Raw genomic sequence first — 22,204 nt, forward strand, 5'->3', positions numbered from 1 at the left:
TGACAAAAGAAAAATGACTAGTAATCCAGAAGTGTTTTGTACCACACAACTGAAGCACAGCTATGGATTTCTGGAAACTTGCAATCATTAGGAGTGTTTGCCATCCTTCACAGGATTTATTTTTTCAAGCATCTTTTCTAGCCGTCCTGTATCAAGCACCACAAGATTTAGCATTAACAGACATTTCCACATTCAGTACCCTATGAATTTTACTTGCTGTAAAGAAAACATCCTTACAAAAGCTATTTCCTTACTCACCTCTGTGAGAGCAAAACTATATTGTCCACAGAGAGGATGGCTATCCTTTACACAGCTAGAAAGACTGTCCCTAAAAACAGTCTATAGTGTTTTCCAAAACAGCTCCCAATTAAGGCAAGCAAAGAAATGCTGCAATTGTGAAAAGATCCTTAAATTTCCTGTAGAAGACCACTACCTTTTTCTGGTTATTACATAATATGTTTTTCATTTAAGAAGAAGGCCAGGAGAAAGACTGAGACATCTTTAATTTTATGATTCAAGTAGATCATCAGGCTCCTGCAGAGTTATAAAGGATCAAGGAAGCTTCTGATTTTTGAGCATCTCTCAAAGAATGAGAGCCTCTTACCGGAGTTACCTTACGCTTCCTGATTATGCTATTACTTTCTAAGCTCTGAAAGAAAAGAGATGCTGAGAAGCAAAATCATAAGAATCAACAGCTCAGTCAAGGTAACAAGAATTAGTCTATTCATCTCTAATCAGCAGAATTGAGGTTGAGATGCTTTGCAGCAACCAATTAAATAGACATTTCAATGTTTGTTCAACTGGAAAAGGACAAAAACCTCTCCCCTTAGTTACTGCATCTGAAAGAAAATAGGAATCCATGAATACAACAGGACTATTTCCTCAATGCACTCATACATTTGTCTAGGAGTATGACCAAGGAACTGGGGTGAAACAGAAACCAGTACTGTGGCACTGAAGAAACTCAACTGATTTACATTTCATCTTTCAAGTTCCTAACCGTTTGAGTTGGCACAAAATTCAATTAGGGAGCAAAAACGTAAGAGTGCACTTCCCACTATCAATTGCACATGATTCTGCTCACAAACAACAAGAAAACAGTCAGACACATTCTCTATTTCTAATTAGCTTTTCATACTACCATTAAAAAAAAAAATAGCAAGAAAAAAAGTTACAAACAGAACACAGTTGTCCTCAGATGCTCCTGCTCTTACATAAAACATGACAAATTTTTATGCAAAAAAATGAATTTCAGGACTGCTCCTCTCAAGACTCAATGTTCGGAATCCTTCCTTGTACTTTTTTTTTTTTTTTTTTTTTTAAACATGAGGCCTGATAAGCATCACTTGCATTCTGGTAGAAGAAAAATATTTAAAAACATATATGTTCTTCTCTACAAAACTTACAAACCACCTGCCTACACAGAAACCCCACATTTACCCCAAGAAATTGATACTAAACTCACGTGACATAATAAGCAACATCAACTAGTCAAATTTGAAGGCAGATTAAATTACTTAAGATTGAATCTTTAATACTTGAGTACAAGATAATTTATAAAGGTTACCTGTATGAGTTTCTTTGTTTTTTGGTATATCACTTTGTTTTTTCCAGTACTGGGTCCAGCTGAAATTAAGGGAAGGTACTTGATCCCCCTTTAGCAAGAACTTTCTTCCGTTACATCTGGCAGACTCCAGCAATTCATTTCTGATCTCACTGGTCACATTTTCATCATTTTTGTGATCAGAGAATTCTTTCTTCCTCTCATTTTTATCTTTTGCAGTACATGCAAGAGAAGGCTTCTTACCCGCTTTTGTATTCTTGCTATGGTGAGAGTCATGTCTCTTCTGATACTCTTTCTCTATCGGGGGTTTATTCCACATAGGCTTCCGGGGATATCTTTTGTTTACATAGTTGTAGCTTTTCTGCTCATCCCCACTACCAATTGGTGCCTCACTGAATGCCTTTCCAGCAGAAGATTCTGAAGAGTCCGACTGAGTCAAATCCAAAGATGGAGTGTTTTCAAAAAGCTCTACTTTCTGCTTAGAGCTCATTCTCTTCTCTCGTTCATGCGCTTGCTTTCCCTTCTCCCTGAAACCTCTTCCAGGTGCATGTACCAGGTGGGATTTCTTTGGCTTTGCTCCTCGGCTATCTGCATTAGCTACTTCCCTGTCACTCTCTGAGGAGATAAACTCATTGTATCCTTTAATAGGTGCTCTTCTTCCAGGTAGCTTTGCAGCATCTGAAATTCCAGGACAAGCAGCAGCCTCTGCAGTACTCTGTCTTACCTTACTTTTAGTACATGTGGCATCGTTCCTGGACCTGTGCCACCTCTGATTTTGAAAGCTGCGATTCTTTGAACTTCTACTGGTACCAAAATATTGGTGAAAATCTTCAGAATTCCCATACCGACTTTCTGGATTATAAACATCATAATGCTTTGTGGAAGAGCTTCCATAATCTGTAACTTTTTCAGGCAGACTAGGACATAATAAACTTCTTCTATTCTGATTCCTACTACATTCTTTCCTATCTTTCTTCATCCAATTTACATCTGTAGGTAGTCTTTCTCCTGAAATGGAATCATCGGCATCAGGATTCAGATTCGATGCACCTAGAAAGTACAAATAATAAAGACAAAAGATTTAAAAAATAAACATCTCTTAAAAATAAGATTACCATACAGGCAAAGGCCTAAACAATTCCATGCTAGACAGAACAACTACAAATAAATTTTAGAAACTAGAGCTGAGATATACAGATTCTCTTGCCTTTTTTAAACAAAGATGGTGATGACCTACAAAATGGTGGAGTTCTTTACTCATGGTAAAGTAGGGAAGATGACCAGTATAATTGCTACCTTGGACCTCCTGAAGGCAGATGTTGAACCACAGGATTCAGTCCTGATGGGTAAAGGGATCCAGGAAGACTGGAAACCCCTCAAGAAGGAAGTCTTAAAGACACAGAAGCAGGTTGTCCCCATCTGAATTCAGACAAGCCTAGAAAAGCTGGAAGTCCACAGCTTGGACAGCTACACTCTTTGCTGGGTAAAGAATGGATGGCCAGGCCCAGAGAGTGGTGGTGGATGGAGTTAAATCCAGCTGGTGACTGCCACGAGTGGGGCTCCCCAGGGATTGGTAGTGGGGCCTGTCCCGTTCAATATCTTTATTAATGACCTGAATGAGAGCATTTAGTGCACCCTCAGTAAGCGTGCAGATGACACATGTTGGGAGGAAGCATTGATCCGCCTAGGGATAGGAAGGCCCTACAGTGGGATTTGGACTCACACCTCCCTACAACTACCTAAATGAAGGCTGAGGCAAGGTGGAGGTCAGTCGCTTCTCCTGTGCAACCAAGGATAGGGCTAAAGGGAATGGCCTCAAGTTGTGCTAGGAGAGACTGAGGTTGGACGTCAAGAAAAATTTCTTCTCCAAAAGAGTGTTTAGGCACAGGAACGGGCTGCCAAGGGAGTTGAGTCGTCATCCCTGGAGGCGTTCTAGAATCTTATAGAATTTGTGCTAAGGGACATGGTTTGGTGGGGAAATATTAGTGAAAGGTGGTCGATTGGATTAGACGACCTTGAAGATCTTTTCCAACCTTGGTGATCCTGTGATTCTACAGGAAAGAACAAAAAAAAAAAAAAAAAAAAAGAAAAGAAAAGAAAAACAACTGAAGCAGCACAGTATGTAAGCATATAGTACAGTATGCCAGTTACTTTTTAACACGGGCATAAGTTACCTCTATCATGATTACATATGTGCACATACCCTAAGAAAAAGAGTCCTTTGCATACAATTTCAAATTTTAATATTACAAAGAATTTGAAATATAAATAAAAACCCACCATCTCAAGAGTAACAATAGACTTGCATGAACCCTGATTATACTTGTCTGTAAACAAACATACTAAATGGTACAGTGATTACAGAAGACATTCTGTTTTCCTGTTATGACAAGCATGTCCAACCTGCAGGCTGCATGCAATCTAGCACAGCTCACCACGCAGCCTGCCCAGTGCAATCAAGGCTGTCTGTCTTCCACAAAGAGTGGGCCCTGCCCAGCCCTGGTCATGCACCCATCAACAATCAAACACCGATGTGTGATTGGCACTCTCTGGGCTGAAACAGGGACATAGGGAAGGTGCAATGCACTGCTGACACTTCTTGTGCCTTCTCACTCATTCTGCTGCACTGAAACCCATATGCAATCAATGAGGCATGTGCTTGTGCTGTTTGATGAGTAAAAAGCTGATGGCCAACACTAATATTTCAACCTGCCTAATGGTACCTCAAAAGCAAAAGGAAGATGAAGGAAGAGTATTCAACAAAATATGGACAGATGAGTATTTTGTCAAGACAAGTAACATGGCACTGTGCTTAATGTCTAAGGAAATAGTATCAGTTTTCAGAGATCACAATTTTAAAAGATATATACAGATATACACATGCTGTCAACAGCAATAACATCAAGGAATGCTTTATAAAGACAAAATAGTGGAACTGAAAAAAAAAGTCTGTCATCTCAACAAAACCTTCTTTAAAAAGTTAAAACTCCAATGGACTCTGTTATAAAAGTTAGTTACTGGGTAGTAAATCAGATTGAAAAAGAAAAATCAAAAGTATTTACTGATGTTGAGTTTATTAAACAGTGCATGGAAAGTATGGTATATAGTGTGTCCTGACAAAGACAATGGATTTTTCTCAAATTATGTCTCAGCAGACATGTAGCCAGAAGAAATAGAAAAACCTATCAAAAGAAATTTGGAGGGTAAAGCTGCCAAATTTCAAATGTTATGCCTTGGTTATAGATGAAAGTACTGATGCTACAGATACAGTTCAACTGGCCTTTTTTTTTTTTTTTTTTTTTTTTTTTTTAAGTTATTACTGATTAATATATTTCACTAAAGAAATAGTTTCTTTGGTACCATTAAAAGACACAAATAAACCTGGTGATCTGTATGAAGCAGTAAAAAAAAAATACACTAAAGCAATTTTCTTTAACCTTTTACAAAATATCTGGTACTGCTACTCATGGTGCCCTTGTGATGGCTGATAAAAAAAAACAGAGGAAAGTTAGAAGACAATGCAATTGCCATCAATCACTCACATTTGATAAAATAAAACTGCATCATACAACATGAAAACTCATGCATGAATGCTTTAAAAATGGATAATATCAAGCAAATAATCATTAAATCTGAATTTCATCAAGTCCAAGGGATTAAATCACTGTCAATTCCAGAAGTTCTAAAGAAGTATGGATGCTGATTATAGGAACATCATTTACTTTTCTGAAAGAAGGTAGTTAAGGTAATAGGCTAAAATGATGTTATGATTTGTGAAATGAAATCAAGTCATTTATGGAATCAAATGGAAAATTTGTGCCAGAACTTAAAGACACTAAATCTGTGAGTCATTTTTCATTTTTGGTAGTTTTGACCACTTACTTAACCAATATGTGTTTCAAGGTGAAAATCATCTGTGCTATGTTTCAAACCATAACAACATTTAAACTGAAACTTAAAATATGGCAAGCTGAAGTTAAGACAAATAACTTCATGCATTTTGATGTGCTGGCTAAACACAATCCTGCAAACAGTAAAAAACATGCAGCTAGGCTTTTTATTTTGATACAGGAATTTGAGAATAGGTTTCAAGACCATAAAAAAATCATCAATTTCTTCATATATTTACATATATTTTCATATGACATAAATACGTTATCCGTAAATTTTAAAATGGAATGTCTAGAATTCCAGTTTGACGTTCAATTGAAAGAAATACCTGGTCATTTTGTAAGACCTATTTTACTGACTTTTGTAAGACCTATCTTAACAGAGAAAAATATCACAGAATCCTTAGAGTTGGAAGGGACCTGTGAAGGCCATCTCGTCCAACTCCCCTGCAATGAACAGGGACACCACGGCTAGACTAGGTTGCCCATGGCCTTATCCAGCCTCACCTTGAAAGTCTACAGGGATGTGGCACCCGTTCTAATGCTTTGCCACTCTCACTGTAAAAGATTTTTTCCTTATATCTAATCTAAACCTACCCTCCCTGAGCTTGAAGCCAGTTCCCCTTGTTCTATCACCACAGACCTTACTAAACAGTCTGCCTCCTCCTTTCCTGTAGCTCCCCTTCAGATACTTGAAAGGCCCTCCCTTAACAATTGTGCCTTATTCATGCCATCTCTTTTTCGGTAGTAAAAATATTTGTGAACAACTGTTCTTAAGGATGAAGCACAGGACAAGTAAAATGTCACCAAAAATCCATAATGAAAATGTTTGAGAACTCACTAAGAATTCACTTCCACCGAACCAGACTGATGCACTGTTTTCACAGAAACAGGTCAAAAACCCCACTTGTTTTGTTTTCATTGCTCTGGTGAGGCCACACCTCGAGTACTGTGTCCAGTTTTGGGCCCCTCACTGCAAGAAAGGCATCGAGGCCCTGAAGCGTGTTGCAAGAAGGGAGACAAAGCTGTGAGGGGTCTGGAGCACAGTGCTGATGAGGGGCGGCTGAAGGAGCTGTTAGTGTTCAGTCTGGAGAAGAGGAGGCCCAGGAAGACCTTACTGCTCTCTATAGCTACCTGAAAGGAGGTTGTAGTGACTGGGGGTCGGCCTCTTCTCTCGTGTAACAGTGATAGGACTAGAGGGAATGGCTTCCAACTAAGCCAGGAGAGATTTAGGCTGGACATTAGGAAACACTGCTTCTCTGAAAGAGTGGTCAGGCACTGGAATGGGCTGCCCAGGGAGGTGTGGAGTCACCGACCCTGGAGGTGTTCATGGAACGGTTGGATTCTGTGTTGAGGGACATGGATTAGTGAGAACTATTGGTGACGGGTGGATGGTTGGACTGGGTTATCTTGAGGCTCTTTTCCAATCTTGGTGATTCTGTGATTCTGTAATGTTTTCATTTAAAAAATAAATTAATTAATATTTACATACGTATTTCAGGGTATGCTTGGATGTCTCAGGAGCAGAGGCAAGCAAGCACACACACAAGGCAGCACAGAAGGTTACAAGTTCTATTTGTCACACACACAGGCATTCACTTTAGATAACCCCAGGAAGTGGCAAGCAGAAACTCCCTAAGCAAGTGCAGTATGAACCCTAGTAAGCTAAAACAGAAGCTCCCTAAGCAAGCACACTATTACTTACCTTGAGAGAGACGAAACACCAGGTAGAAGAAGGAACATGTCAGCAGTGGATTCAATAAGGAGCGTCAGCAGGGCATCCCTGCTTCAAAGTGTACTTTTCCTCACTCGATCACCACAGCTTCCCTCCTGATTTTATCCTCTCCAGGGTCTGCAGGGTTTTGTTTTTGTTTTTTGTTTTTTTTTTTTTTCCCCCCCAACTTGCACACCAACACGATACAGAGCGCAAGGGGAACACCTGCTTGCAAACAAGCTCTTGCAAAGCAGGATAAACTAGCAAGGTCAGCTCCCTACAAAACAAGATAAATGGCTGTAGCTGCAGATATCACTTCCCTTAAAACTGTCAGAATGCTTAGTTCCATCTCAGGATCATTCTTCAGTCAGGAATCTTCAGGTCCCTGACGCACATACATTAGCTATATTACGTCTTTTATATGCAGCTAAGACAATTCCTGCACACTTAGTGCAGCCCAGGCAAGCCAAAAATTGGACAGCCACATATTGACACCAAAAAAAATGAACTGTTCTTCTAATAGAGGGGTCTTTTGTCATTTTTATGCCCCAAGCAATGAGACCTATGTTAGAAATCCAGTCAGGATCAATTGTGAGCCACATCCTCAACTCAAAGGGTCTTCTTATTGATGGGAAGGCCAAAAGCAGTCTTGACTGCAGTGAACCTGAGGATAGGAAGGAGGGTGAAAAGCAAAACCATGTCTCTGGATTTCAGGAGAGCAGACTTCAACTTCTTCAAGGATCTGCTTGGAAGAATCCTATGGAATAATGCCCTGAAAAGAAGAGGAGCCCAAGAAAGCTCTGGGACCATTCATTCAGGAATCAGGTCCTCTAAGATCAAGATTGGTCCATCCCGATCAGCAGTACGCTAGGCAGAAACATCAGGTGGATTGCATAGATGTACAAGGAATCCACAAAAAGGAAGCACAAGGAGGATGAAAATGAGGACAGGCAACCTTGGAAGGAGCACGGGAAGAGCTATTACACAGGACAGAAAAAAGGCTGAGGTACTGAAAGCCTTTGTCTCAGTCTTTACTACAAAGACTTGCCTTCTGGAATCTCTGCTCCTCGAGACAAGAGGGAAAAACTGCAGCAAGGAACTCGCGCTCAAGGGAAGCAAAATAAGGCAGGGAATGCTTAAGCAAGCAAAATATATACTTCCATAGGCCCTGATTGAATGCACACACAAAATGCTGAATGAGCTGCCTGATGTCACTGTGAAGCCACTCTCAATAATCCTTGATTGATCGTGGTGATTTGGAGAAGTGCCTGGAGACTAGAGGGAAAGCAAACGTCACTATCATCTTCAAGAAGAGAGACAAAAAACTACAGGTCGTAACGCTGCAATGCAATGGAAAGCACACCAATAATAGCAGAGTGGCAAAGTACTAGGCAGCAGCAAGTAAGTATAAGCCCAAATGCAGCAGCTGTGGACACAGAAACAAAGGAAAAATGCTGCTTAGCCTTTGAAGCCTTCAGACAGGCTGGGATCTCCACCAATACACCCTTGCCTCCACTGCCAACTCTTATATGAGATCTGGGAAGGCTTCACCCCTTCCACTCACTCAGTTGCACTGCATGCACCTGGGCTGCCCTGGATGGCCCTGTCTTCCCACCAGGTGCTCAATCACTGTTTCAGGCCCTGACTTGCATTTTCACTACACTAGCTGCTCAGTCTCTCCCCAGTTCCTGGAAATGTGATGGAAGAGCTGATCCTGGAAACCATTTTCAAGCACAAGCAAAGCATCAGGAATATCTACCATGGATTCATCATGGGGAAGTCATGCCTGACCAACCCGATTAGCTTCTATGATGAAATGACTGCCCTGGCAATTGAGGGGAGAGCAGTAGATACTGTCTATCTGAACTTCAGTAAGGCCTTTGACACAGTCTGTCATTCACAGAACCCTCACAGACAAGCTGTTGATGTTTGTAATGGATGGGCAAACAGCGAGCTGCGTTGAAAACTGCCTGAAAGGACGGGCAAACAGGGTGGTGATCAGTGGCACAGAATCTAAGTGGAGGCCACTAACTAGGAGTGTACCCTAGGGGTCAGGATTGGATCCAGTCCAGGTCCTAGATGATGGAGCAGGTGATGCAGAACTGGGAACAATGGCTGATATGCCACAGGGTCATGCTATTATCCAGAGGGACCTCGACAGGCGGAAGAAATGGGCTGACAGGAACTTCACGTAATTTCACAAGGGGAAGCAAAAAATTTTGCACATCTGAAGGGAACAACCCCAGGCACTAAGACATAAAAGGGCCACCCAGCAGGAAAGCAGCTTTGCAGAAAGAGACTTGGGGTCCTGACAGATGCCAAGTTGGGCATGAGTCAGCAATGTGCATCTGCCCCTATGAAATCTAACAGTATTCTAGGCTGTAGTAGGTAAATTACTACCAGCAGGTGGACACCAGTGATCCTTACCTTTTACTTTGCTCTGATTAGGCCATATCTGGAATACTGCTTTCAGTTCTGGGCTCCCTAGTAGAAGAGGGACACAGACATATCAGAGAGTCCAGCCAAAGACAACGAAGATGATGAATGTCTGGAATACCCCCCCCTTTGAACCAAGGCTGAGAGAGCTGGGACACTTTAGCTGAGGTTACATCTCATCAGTGTAGCCCTGAAGGGAGGGTGTAACAAGGACGGAAATAAGCTCTGTTAAGTGGTGTTCAGAGAGAGAACAAGAGGCAATGAGCACAGACACAGGACATTATGTCTGAACATTAGCAAACATTCCTTTACAGTGTGGGTGCTTTTAAAAGCACCTCCCAAATAATATATAAGTTTGAAGAAACAGATGGGAAGTCAGGAACCAGATATTTAAACGTACCTCCAAAAATATGAATAATTCATTAGGATATTTTCTGTTATCCATGAATAGAAATCTTATTCTTACTGCCAGCTTTTACATTCTTAAAAAAATTGCATATAAGCGGTAAATTCTATCAAATACAACTGATCTCTCTCTGCCATGACCAGAAACAGCAGAATACATACATATGTACAATAATTAATAACTAATGACTCAGATATCCTCTGGTATACCTATATGTACATACACAAAAGTCCCATAAAAAAAAAAATACTCAGAGCTAAATTCCAGCCTATTTCCACAAAATAATCAAAGTTTCATACTTTCAGCAAGCTCAAGTAAACTGAAGAAATGTTACACAAGGTGCTCTAATGCATCTTGCAGATGCTGTATTAAGTTGATGATTATGAATAAGTATGCAAAACAAAAAATTATATAGAAGTCCTGTCCAAAAAAAAAAAAAAAAATCTACTGGCTAAAAGAGTCCACAATGTAGACTTTTAGGTGTCAGAGGTGGTACTTCTCTTCCTAAATTCAGTTGTACTTTCAGGATAGGGAAAAAAAAAACAACCCACAACAGAACTAGATTTTCCTTCTGAAGTTTCAGATAAACACAAAATCGAAACTAAACATACTACTCTGATTAGTACCAGTCTTTCTGAACTTTGACTAAACAAGCACTCATAATTTCTAAGCTATGTGAGCTTAAGACAATGAACTCTTCCTGGGCTATCAGGTCACTGCTCTGTGGATTTGGCTTATAGAGGCTCCTCAAAGGACACAGCAGAGGTAAAATAAAAAAGGACGTCAGGGTCTGGGATAAAGCTGTATTATTAGCAGTAGGAAGCTGTTCATCTGTTTGTACTGTCATCCATTAAGATCCTCAAAGTTTTGAGATGAAGAAAGGAAAAATCACAGAATCACAGAACGTCAGGGATTGGAAGGTACTTCAAAAGATCGTCTAGTCCAATCCCCCTATCCTGCCGGAGCAGGAACACCTAGATGAGGTCCCACAAGAACTTGAGGCGGGTTTTGAATGCCTTCAGAGAAGATGACCCCACAAGCTCTCTGGGCAGCCTGGTCCAGTGTTCTGTTATCCTCACCGTGAAGTTTTTCTCATATTCACGTGGAACCTCCTGTGTTCCAGCTTGCACCCGTTGCCCCTTGTCCCATCACTGGATGTCACTGAGAAGAGCCTGGCTCCATCCTCCTGACGCTCACTCTTTACATATTTATAAGCATTAATGAGGACACCCCTCAGTCTTCTCCCAGCTAAAGAGACCCAGCTCCCTCAGCCCCTCCTCGTAAGGGAGATGCTCCACGCCCTTAATCGCCTTTGTGGCTCTGTGCTGGATTCTCTCAAGCAGTTCCCTGCCCTTGAACTGACACCATACTCCAGATGTGGTCTCACCAGGACAGAGTAGAGGGGGAGGAGAATCTCTCTGGACCTTCTAACCACACCCCTTCTAATACACCCCAGGGTGCCATCGGCCTTCTTGGCCACAAGGGCACAGTGCTGGCTCGTGGTCATCCTGCTGTCCACAGGACGCCCAGGTCCCTTTCCCTGTGCTGCACTCCAGCAGGTCAGTCCCCAACCCATACTGGTACCTGGGGTTGTTCTTGCCCAGAAGCAAGACTCTACACTTGCCCTTGTTAAGTTTCATTACATTCCTCCCAGCCTCTCTAGGTCTTGTTGGGTGGCAGCACAGCCTTCTGGCATGTCAGCAACTCCTCCCAGTTTGGTGTTGTCAGCAAACTTGCTGACCGTGCACTATTCCTTCATCCAACTCACTGATGAATATATTGCATAGCGCCAGTCCCTGTACCAACCCTTGAAGAACTACACTAGACACAGGCTCCAACTAGATTCCATCCCATTAACCACAACTCTCTGGCTTCTTTCCTCAGCCAGTTCACAGTTCACCTCACTACCCAATCATCCAGACCACATTACCTCAGTTTAGTTGTGAGAATGCTGTGGGAGACAATATCAAATGCTTTACTAAAGGCAAGATAGACCACATCCACTGCTTAACCATCATCCATCCACTTGGTTATTTCTTCATAAAAGGTAATCAGGTTGGTTAAGCATGATTTCCCCTTGGTGAAGCCATGCTGACTGTCCCTAATAACCCTCTTATCCTTAATATGTCTGGAAACAGTGCCAAGGATAAGTTGTTCCATCGCCTTTCTAGGGATGGAGGTGAGGCTGACTGGTATATAGCTACTGAATACCAAATTAAATCTAAAGACAGAATATAATAGAAGTAGAAATTTCCAAAGATCCACCCAACACTTAGATACGTTAGCACATAACTAGAACACTGCTTACTAACTTTGAGCTCACATGTATAGGTTTCAGGCAAGACATATTTCTTCCATAATCACTTATTATTGTATTGATTGAACTCCATCTTCCTCAACTGCAGTCAAGTGTACCAGAACTATCTGCAAGTGGGAACAAACAACAACCTTGAAGATAATTCAGCAGACAATTCAGCAATCACTAATCATTTCAAATTCTGCTTATACCCTCACTCCCAGAAGTCCCAGTAAACTGAACATACCTGTCCTGAAATCAAAACAATTACAGTTCGGAAAGAATAATTATTTCTAAAGTACAGAGCGTGTATACATTAATTTACTTGCGTCAGATCTCCATACACCAAGATACAAAATGGCCTGATCAGCTGAATTCAATGCACATGCTACAAAGAAAACACTCCATGCAGATTTTATAGCACCTGTATTACACTGTAGCAGGAAAAGAAACAACAACAAAAAAGCCACCATGAATAGCACATTATAGAAATTCTGAGGTTTCCCAATTCGTGAGGAAGAGGTTTAACGCCCCCAGAACAACCACCTTAATATTTCCTGTCTTCTCAGGGCTTTTTATGTAACGGCATTCACCTACAGCACGCTATAATTTACAGAGAACGTGCACATTGACAGAAGGTTGGATTCCTTCTTTAACAGCACTTAGATTGTTTCAGGCTTGAAGAATCAAGAAGTGCAGTCCATTTTCATGCAAAATGATCTGCCTGTCCATAACTCACTGTTCATTGCAATCATGATAGGTGGCCAGCAGGGAGAGGGAAGTGATCGTCCCCCTCTGCTCGGCTCTTGTGAGGCCCCATCTGCAGCTGCGTCCAGGCCTGGGGCCCCCAGCACAGGAAGGACGTGGAGCTCTGGGAGCGGGTCCAGAGGAGGCACTGAGATGGTCAGAGGGCTGGAGCAGCTCTGCTGTGAGGAAAGGTTGAGGGAACTGGGCTTGTTTAGCCTGGAGAAGAGAAGGCTGCGGGGAGACCTGAGTGTGGCCTTCCAGTGCTTGAAGGGAGAGTATAAACAGGAGGGGGAACGGCTGTTTGTGAGGGTGGATGGTGATAGGACAAAGGGAATGGTTTTAAACTGAGACAGGGGAGGTTTAGGTTGGATCTGAGGAGGAAGTTTTTCACCCAGAGGGCGGAGAGGCACTGGAACAGGTTGCCCAAGGAGGCTGTGGATGCCCCGTCCATCCCTGCAGGCATCCAAGGCCAGGCTGGATGTGGATCTGGGCAGCCTGGGCTGCTGGTTGGCGACCTGCACACAGCATGGGGTTGGGACTGGATGAGCACTGTGGGCCTTTGCAACCCAGGCCATTCTATGATTTAATAAAGAGATATGCTCCCTTCCCACAATTCTTACCAGAAATTTGAAAAAGAGTAACATACAAAATATCATTATCTTAGAATTACTGAATGGTTGAGGTTGGAAAGGAACTCTCCAGACCATCGACAGCCCAAACACTCGTCTCAAACTGTTCAATCATGATTCAAGTATCTTCAAGGATAAATATTTCACAGCCTCTCTGCAACCTGTTCTAGGGTTTGACAATCCACAAAATGAAAAGACTTTTTCTTGCGTTCAGATAAAATTTCATGTCAACTTTACCTGTTACTTCTCAGCCTTTCACTCAATAACACTCGGAAGAATTTGAATCCCTATTCCTTACTCCCTCTGTGCAAGCCTTCTCTCCTCCAGACTGAACAGTCCCAGCTCTGTCAGACCGTCTTCTAATGAAAGTGCTTGTATGCCTTCAGCTCCATGGCCCTATGCTGGATGTGAGTCCCCAGGAAGCCCCATCTTTCTCATACTGGAACCCACAGTTGGATACAGCATTCCAGACACTGCCTCATCAGCATGGAGTAGAGAAAGGATCATCCCCTTGACCTGCTGGCAACATTCTTTCTAAGGCAGTTTAGGTTACTGTTGGTCATCTTTGCAGCAAGTTTTCATTTCTGGCTGATAGTCAGCTTATTGTCTACCAAGGACCCCAAGATTCCTCTCTGCCGAGCTGCCTGACAGCCAGTTGGTTCCCAAAGTGTATTTGTGCATACTGCTGTGTTTTTGTCTTTTTACGTATTTGTCCAAATTCAATGCATCCACATTTTAGAATAGGAGATGAAGTTTTGGCCAGTCCATTTGAAGACTACACGGGAGAAATATTAAGTTGGGATAAGAAACGTAACCTCACAAGTCTAAGAGTATCTACTACAGAATAATTTTTTCCTAAGGACTAAATGCATTATGAGCTTTCACTTCCTGTTCACCACTACTGTATGCTCGGCACTTTATAGCACCTCCTGATACCTTTGTTTTAATACTATGCTGTACGAGAAAACAAAACTAGTTGTCATTGTGAAAGCAAAAGCATTAAGCTACATTCAAAAGCAACTACAGCTACTCACGGGGAAGAAATCCGTAATGACTATTAAATAATATAGCCTCTCATTTGGAATATGCCTTCTAGGCACACAGCGCTGGAAACTGGAATCAGAATCACAGAATTGTAGGGGCTGGAAGGGACCTCCAGAGATTGTCGAGTCCAACCCCTCAAAGGAAAGGTATATAAATGTAAATAATCACCACACAACTGCTTTGTTTCTTATACTCTTCTCATCCATTCACTATTAGCAAAATATCTTATACAGATTACTCATCTGACTGGACCCAAAACAGCTGTTCTTTGACCTCAACTGCTTCCGTGATATAATTTGTGACTGAAAATATTTTTCACATTTCAGGTCTTAAAATCATACACTCATTCCAGGGCAAAAGCTAGTTTGCATTCTAATCCACATAAGCACAACCAAAAATACCTAAGAGTCGGGCTTGATTACATGACATTACCCTAAAATGGAAAAAACTCCAGAATTTAATGCCATCTGACAATACCTGTGTTAGCTTACATATTTTAAGGCATATTCTGTATTGCCCAGATTAATTTAACTTTTTTTTTTTTTTTTTTTTTAAGTAATCCTATTTATCCTATTTAGCTTCATACATTTATTAAGGGCTCTTTATTCCAAATGCATATGCAGCACTGCATAAAAGGTTTGACGAGAGTGCCTCACAATCTGGTAGCATGGAAGATGAAGAGACAAGCAAACAGCAGCCTGCACTACCTTCCCCTTCCTGAATCTATCGGGCTCTACACTCCAAACCACGGGCTATTCCACTTCCCAGAAGAAGGCCATGGGCCCACTGTCAAAACAGCAAAAACAAACACAGATTACCTTTCCCTCTTCACAGCCCAGGTGCTAAGAACAGAAAAGACTGAAGATAGTATCTGAAATATGAACTAATGATATGCTTAATCTGAATTAACTTCAGGGTGCTGCAAAAGCAGAAACCTGTATTTTCTTCTTCATCCCCAGCCATTCGAGTCCCCAGCCATTCGAGTCCAGCACTCGGTACCTGATTGTACATTGTTCAAGAATTGAACAACTTCATTAACGATGAGAGGAGTTAGCTCATCGGGTGAGCCCAAAGTGATACAGCTTAATCAAGAAGTCTATCCAGATCACAAGAGAATCAGAAGATGTGATGAAAGCAGTAAGCATGAATGTCTCCATGCACCCATTATTTCTATTTACATACCCAAGACAGAACTGCATAAGAATTCTTCTACTACTAAGTGCCCATAAGACACTACAGGTCGTTAAATGCTAGGCTGGAATGTGCGTCTCGAAGGGTCGCTCCTCCTCCACAGCAACCACATCCAGTAAAAACAAAAAGTTAATCTAATCTGCACCTTAAAAACCAGCACTGGACACAAACAAACAAAAAAAACAATTCCTTCTTCTTGTGGCGTTCAATTCCATCCAGGTTGGGTTCTTAATCCCCTCCTCACGCGGCACTCACTCTGCTTTGCCACCAGCAGGGCACTGGAGGGGACAGGAATACTCACCAGCAGCACCGCAGACATCTCCTGAACCCGTGCAAGACTGTACACGGAAACACCCTGACCCCCACAGTGCTACGAAGGCTGTGCACCAGGAGCAGGTCAGTAGCACCGCCCTCTGCAGAGCACGGCAAGCACGGGGAGCAACGGGGGGGTAATGGCGGTCTGAGAAGCGCTAAGTTTTCCAGAAATCAAATGGCTTTTTTCTTTTCTCTTTTGGAGTCCTGTTTACTCGTTACACACTCGAAACTCGCACGTTTGCTCCCGGCCAAAGTTTCCCCAGCACAGCCTGCGGAACACGCGCAGGCAGCCACCTTCGGTACGCAGGCTGCGGTGCGGTGCGGGCGGTGGGTAACAACAGGTGGTGCTCAGCCCGGACAACCCCGACAGCCGGCATTCGGCTGCCAACGCCGCAGCTCTGCCCTCCGCCCGCCAACGTTACCGCGGAGCGACGCGCGCTCCTCCTCCCCGCGTCCCGCTCGGCCCGCCGGCCCCTTCCCAGACCCCCCCCCCCGAGCGCAATAACCACGCTTACCTGTATTGGGCCGCGCCTCCGCCATGCCAACGCTTTCCTCCCGCTCCCGCTCCCACCCCAAGGTCCAGCTTCCTGGCGGCCGCGCACGCGCCCCAGCACCGCCGACTCCCCCTCGGCTGAGCGGAGCTCGGCGCGCAGGCGCACGGAGCAGGCGGGCACGAGCGGCCGAGGAGGGGCGGTGCGAGGGGTAAAGGCGGGGCGGGGAGAGAGTTCAAGGGCGGGGCCGGGCGCTCGCCAGAGTCCGCAGGGTGAAGCGGGCCGCGTCTGCCGGCGCTGTAACGAACAGAAAGCCGGGAGTTTTGAGACTGAAAGGGAGGAAGAAAGGAACCGTAATAGCGACGAAGCGGTGCTAGCGCTGGCAGTTAATTGGCTGCTTGCTTGGCAATGTACTTCACAGCTGTGGCCCTTCCCTGTGCCGGCTGCATTTCAGAGCTGTTGGTCAAGCAGAAGGGAAAGAACAGAATGGTGCTGTGCTTTGGGCTCGGTGTGCAAAAGCGGTGTTTTTTTGGAAAGAGAGTGTAAAGTAGGAATGTGGCACCTGGCCACATACTGCATCCTGCCTGCTATCCGGGGAGGTGGTAGTGACGTGTGCTCCCAAATGAGTACTGGAACTTCGGCTTCTGTTGAAAGCCCACACGTGGATCTCCATAATACAGTCCGTGCCGCAGACAAACCTTGTAATGCTCCAGCTACAATTGCTCCATAGAACTGCATGCTTTGTCATACTGCAGCGCTCAACGTGAGCAGAACCGTTGTATGATTCACACCTCCCTGCAGAGGTTTACAGTGCCATGGTTACAGTACGTCTGCAGAGCAGTTCTGTACTTCTACCACGGCAATGGAGCTAGCTGCTGAGTCCTTACAGAGCTGCTGATCTTTTCAGATACCGAGTAACTTAAGAGTACCATAGCAACTGCAGCTCAGAAAAATGGCACTTCTGAGGAACACTACTGGCATAGTCTGCATTCCATTCTCCGCACCCTTATCACAAAATTCTCAGATCAAAGTTCCATTTGCAGAATAGTTCTTCCCATCCTAGTCATCAAAGTTCATGGCTCCAAAGCTCTTAAAGAAAGCGTGGGCTTCTTTTGCAGAAACACTAGTCGCTGGTATGCAGCCCAGACTCCCGCCACTGCTGCAAAGGAAGCACACGAGCCACTAGAGCAACAGCCTTATGTAGATGCTACTACATGCTTGGATTATGAATACAATATGAAGTGTTTTGCTTTATGTAAGTGTTTTTCTCATCTAAGCTGGCAAAGAAGAGCATGTGGCAGCAGCAGAGTTAGCGCATCCTTTCAGAGGTGATGCATGGTTTTCCTACTGCTGACAAGAAACTTGATGTAGACCTCTGACTCATGTTCTTCTCTCTCACTACTATAGAGACATGACCATAACATTCACACAGAATTACTACGTGGTTTTTTTTAATACCACTTTACATATGTACTACAGCACTACCACTTCACTATACACACTCTTTGCTACCATCAAAAAGTACAGTTGTGATATGGATAGCGCTATAATAATTTGCACCTATGTGTGCTGCTGCAAAAATGTCAGTTTCTAGGTCAACACATATTTTCCTTGATTACACCTTTTTATCTAAACAGTTCTGTGTTGTTGTTTTCATTAATTTTACACTGGGCAAATTCTATTCACTCATGATAGCCTGACATAATTGTCCAGCATTTCTGTACAGGTGTGTGATTTTATTCTCTTCTTTCTTGGCCAGAATCGTCTTTTTATCTTTTCCTAATCTTTTCTCCCTTTTGATGCAAGGATAGGAGCAAGGATCTTCCCATCGCAACTTACTTGATTGGTTGAAACATATATATATGTTCTTCTACTTCATCTTCCTTTAATATTTCTCTCTCCTTCCCTGTGCCATTTATTACTTGATCTTCTCCCAGCGGCTGCTTCTGGCCGTCTGACCTGTACGACTGTCAGGAAGCAGCAGGAACACGTTGCTATATGTAATATACAAGCATTTGGATCTGGTGGGTGGCAGTGGAGCTGGAACTAGATGATCTTTAAAATTCCTTCCAAACCAAGCCATTCTGTGATTCTATGAATGTAGAGCTGAGAGCTGAGAAGTCAGCAAATTCCACAATAAAGAAGCAAGAAAAGCAGAATAATTTCAGTAACAGCTAATATTCAATTATAGTTTAGGCAACAATCCATATTTCAGCAAACCTGTAGCAAGAGGGCAGCTGAAACCAGAAATCAAGCCAGATGGTGAAGATCAGATAATATAGGCACAAGCATACTTGTAACATAGGTAACCCACAGATAGGAAGGGGGAGAGCATGAATTTTAAAGCAGCTCAGGAGAGGAGGGAAAGTCACCCTTTGAGGAGTCTCAAGACCTAACAGTTGATTTTATAAGTTAGTGTTGAACCCATAAAGACAAACCTCCAGGATGGTAAGGGAATACAAGAGAAGGTGCCCTAGAGACCCTTACAGCCACAGATCTATATGCTTCAGGGGTGCTGGTGAATAGCATTTCCATCAGGGAGTGAGGGGGAAATGATGTAGAAATGAGGAAGAAGAAGGAAGAGAATCCTTGACATGATCAGAACAAAATTACCAAGAAGCAGAGATTTTGATGAGGAAGATTAAATAGGCTCCAGCCACTCAGCTGCAGTATGAGTCTCCTGCATAAATCCAATATCCTCTTGTGCAAAGGATTTACTGGAGTCCCTGCACTTTAAAGAAGTCTTCTCAGGTGTTTCCAATGCTTTTGAGGTTATAATCTCCATGGCAAGAAGAAATAGTATGATTCAGAAATGTGTGTCCTTCCAGAAGGCAAATGAAGCGATCTAAGATGCTATGCACAGTCATCTGCAGCACAGAGATGTTCTGTTTCTATTGACTTTTCATTCATTACATAAGACCCTTACAGACAGCCAAAAAAAGTCCACCGATACGCATGTTCATTAAAAATAAAAAAATAACAACAACAACGAAAACTACCTAAAAATGAAGAAATTGCATAAAAATAGAGGGGCAGATAAAATAACTGTGTTTGAGGTCTACAGGGAGACTATACGGATACCATTTTGGAGAGTCTGAGCAAATGTTTATCAGGGGAAAAGGAACTTGTGGTGGTTAAGCAGCAGAGACAAGAGAGCCTGTTGCTATGGACTTCTTTTCAGAAGCATTCCTCCTAAAGATAAATTTGGGTCTAAAATTGAAAATAGAATCCTAACTTCTGACAGATGAAATGTAAACCACACCATGAGACAGGCCACAAGGGTTTGAGGAACAATTGCATAAGGCCTGCAATCAAATAATAAATCTCTTTTAGAACATTTCAGGCTCTGGAAGCTTACCAGACAGTCTGTACCACCAGGAAAATTGAAAGAAATTTAAAGGAGCATTCTGAGAAAAGTAATGTAAAGTCTAAAGTAATTACTTACATCTGTTTTCACTACAGCAGAACTAGATGAAATTCCAAAGACAGACCCTTATTTATGGTGAGACTCACCAGGTGTCCTGCCTTGGAAGGGCCAGTAAGAGAGGTTACTGAACATATAAGCAAAATGAGTAGTAGCAAGTAATAGGGACCAGATTTTGTACACTGAAAAATTCTAAAGTGATTCCAGGCCAAACTAACTTTCATGTACAACAATTAATACAAAGCTTCTTTGGTAGCAGGAGAATGGGCTGTGTTAACTGTAATGTCAGTTTTTTAAACGGATGCCATAAGAAAATCTGGGAAACTACAGGTCCGATGTCTGTGGGAGGGAATTTAACAAAAACTGTATGATGGATTAGAATTAGCAAGCATATGCATAAAGATGTAATGGGGATGAGTCAAAATGGCTTTTCTTAAAGGAAGAATTGCCTTACAATTCTATTGAAATTCTTAGGAGTCAATAAGTTTGTGGCCAAGAGAGATAAAGTTGAACATGGATTTTCAGAAGATATTTCAAAAGGTCATTAATTAAAAGCTCTGAAAAATTATACTGGCAAGGAACAAGTAACTATAGAGGTAAATAACTGTTTAAAAGGCAGGAAGTAAGAAAGTAGGAGTCCATAGTCATTTTCACGATAAAAGGGATTCAAGAGTAAAGACCCATATGGATTATTCTGGAACCTAATTGTGCAACACATTTATCAACGATCTGGAAGCAGTGTCAAAGTATGTTCGTGGTATGATGTTTTTTAGAGAGGTGTAGGCAGACTGAGAAGAACTACAATCAGAAAAGTCTTGGGCAAAAAATGGAAGATAGAATCCAGGAAAGCTAAATGTAAAGGAGTGCACATGGGAAGAAACAATCCTAATTTCACATTTAAAATAGAACAGCCCTCAGTTATTGCAACAGTTATTACAGATAGTTGTATGCAAATATCTTCTTTGTGAAATATGTCTTCTTTCTCTGTGAAAAAATATCATTTCTGTAGTGTGAAATAAAGCACTTGTAAGAAAGTAGCAAAAAATAAAACAGAGAAAACATCAAGACAGTCTATAAATTGATAAATTGTGCACAAACATGGTTTCACCCTCCATCTCAAAAGAAAAATGGGGAAAGGTTCTAGAAAGGCAAGAAAAAGAGAATGCGATGGCTTCTGTACAGCAAATGACTTACATAAACAAGTCTTCTGGAAAAGAAAGTGTATGTAAGTGGGGATGTAACAGAGACTTGTAACTTGTAGAGCAGCACAAAGGGAGGAAAAAAACTAAGGACCGACCATACCATCTTCTGACAGTTGATGTCAAATAAAAGATTGTTTGCAGTATAGTTGTCCAGGCAGGACTGAATAAAGCAAAAAAAGTCAAGTTCATACTGCACTTGGTCTGAACAAATATGAGGGCCTTGGTGATCAAAACAAATAAGAAACTGAATGAAAGTATGCTGGTGGAGTGTTACATTAGTATGCTAATATCACATGATATTAGTAGTAGAATCACTATTCATCTATGAATAGAATCATAGAATAGCCTGGGTTGCAAAGGCCCACAGTGCTCATCCAGTCCCAACCCCATGCTGTGTGCAGGTCGCCAACCAGCAGCCCAGGCTGCCCAGAGCCACATCCAGCCTGGCCTTGGATGCCTGCAGGGATGGACGGGGCATCCACAGCCTCCTTGGGCAACCTGTTCCAGTGCCTCTCCGCCCTCTGGGTGAAAAACTTCCTCCTCAGATCCAACCTAAACCTCCCCTGTCTCAGTTTAAAACCATTCCCTCTTGTCCTATCACCACCCATCCTCACAAACAGCCATTCCCCCTCCTGTTTATACTCTCCCTTCAAGTACTGGAAGGCCACAATGTGGTCTCCCCGCAGCCTGTAGTTCCCCAGGTCTTCCTTCCTCCCTTTCTTAAAAATGGGAGTAATATTTCCTATTTTCCAGTCACCAGGGACTTCACCTGACAGCCACAATTTTTCAAATACGATGGAGAGTGGCTCGGCAATCACATCAGCCATCTCTCTCAGAACCCTAGGATGGATATCA

The 22,204-nt window shown here is 42.6% G+C and overlaps 1 protein-coding gene across 3 annotated transcripts in view; it reads right to left on the reverse strand.

The window, feature by feature from the left end:
* Window positions 1–16,894, reverse strand: part of NFX1 (nuclear transcription factor, X-box binding 1) — a 78,963-nt gene extending 62,069 nt beyond the window's left edge. The window contains exons 1-3 of one of the 3 annotated variants that reach the window (XM_085219988.1): window positions 16,748–16,847; window positions 9,596–9,652; window positions 1,568–2,614 (exon numbers count right to left, since the gene is read on the reverse strand). In XM_085219988.1, the coding sequence (XP_085076114.1) occupies window positions 1,568–2,614; window positions 9,596–9,652; window positions 16,748–16,772 (1,129 nt within the window). In that variant the 5' untranslated portion in view covers window positions 16,773–16,847. Of the gene's footprint in view, window positions 1–1,567; window positions 2,615–9,595; window positions 9,653–16,747 lie in introns of all 3 variants that reach the window. The other 2 variants (XM_085219991.1, XM_085219990.1) reach the window with 2 other exon arrangements.
* Between the last annotated feature and the right edge of the window lie 5,310 nt (window positions 16,895–22,204).

The sequence above is a fragment of the Meleagris gallopavo genome, chromosome 3 (assembly GCF_905368555.1).
Source record: "Meleagris gallopavo chromosome 3, MGAL_WU_HG_1.1, whole genome shotgun sequence".
NCBI lineage: Eukaryota > Metazoa > Chordata > Aves > Galliformes > Phasianidae > Meleagris > Meleagris gallopavo.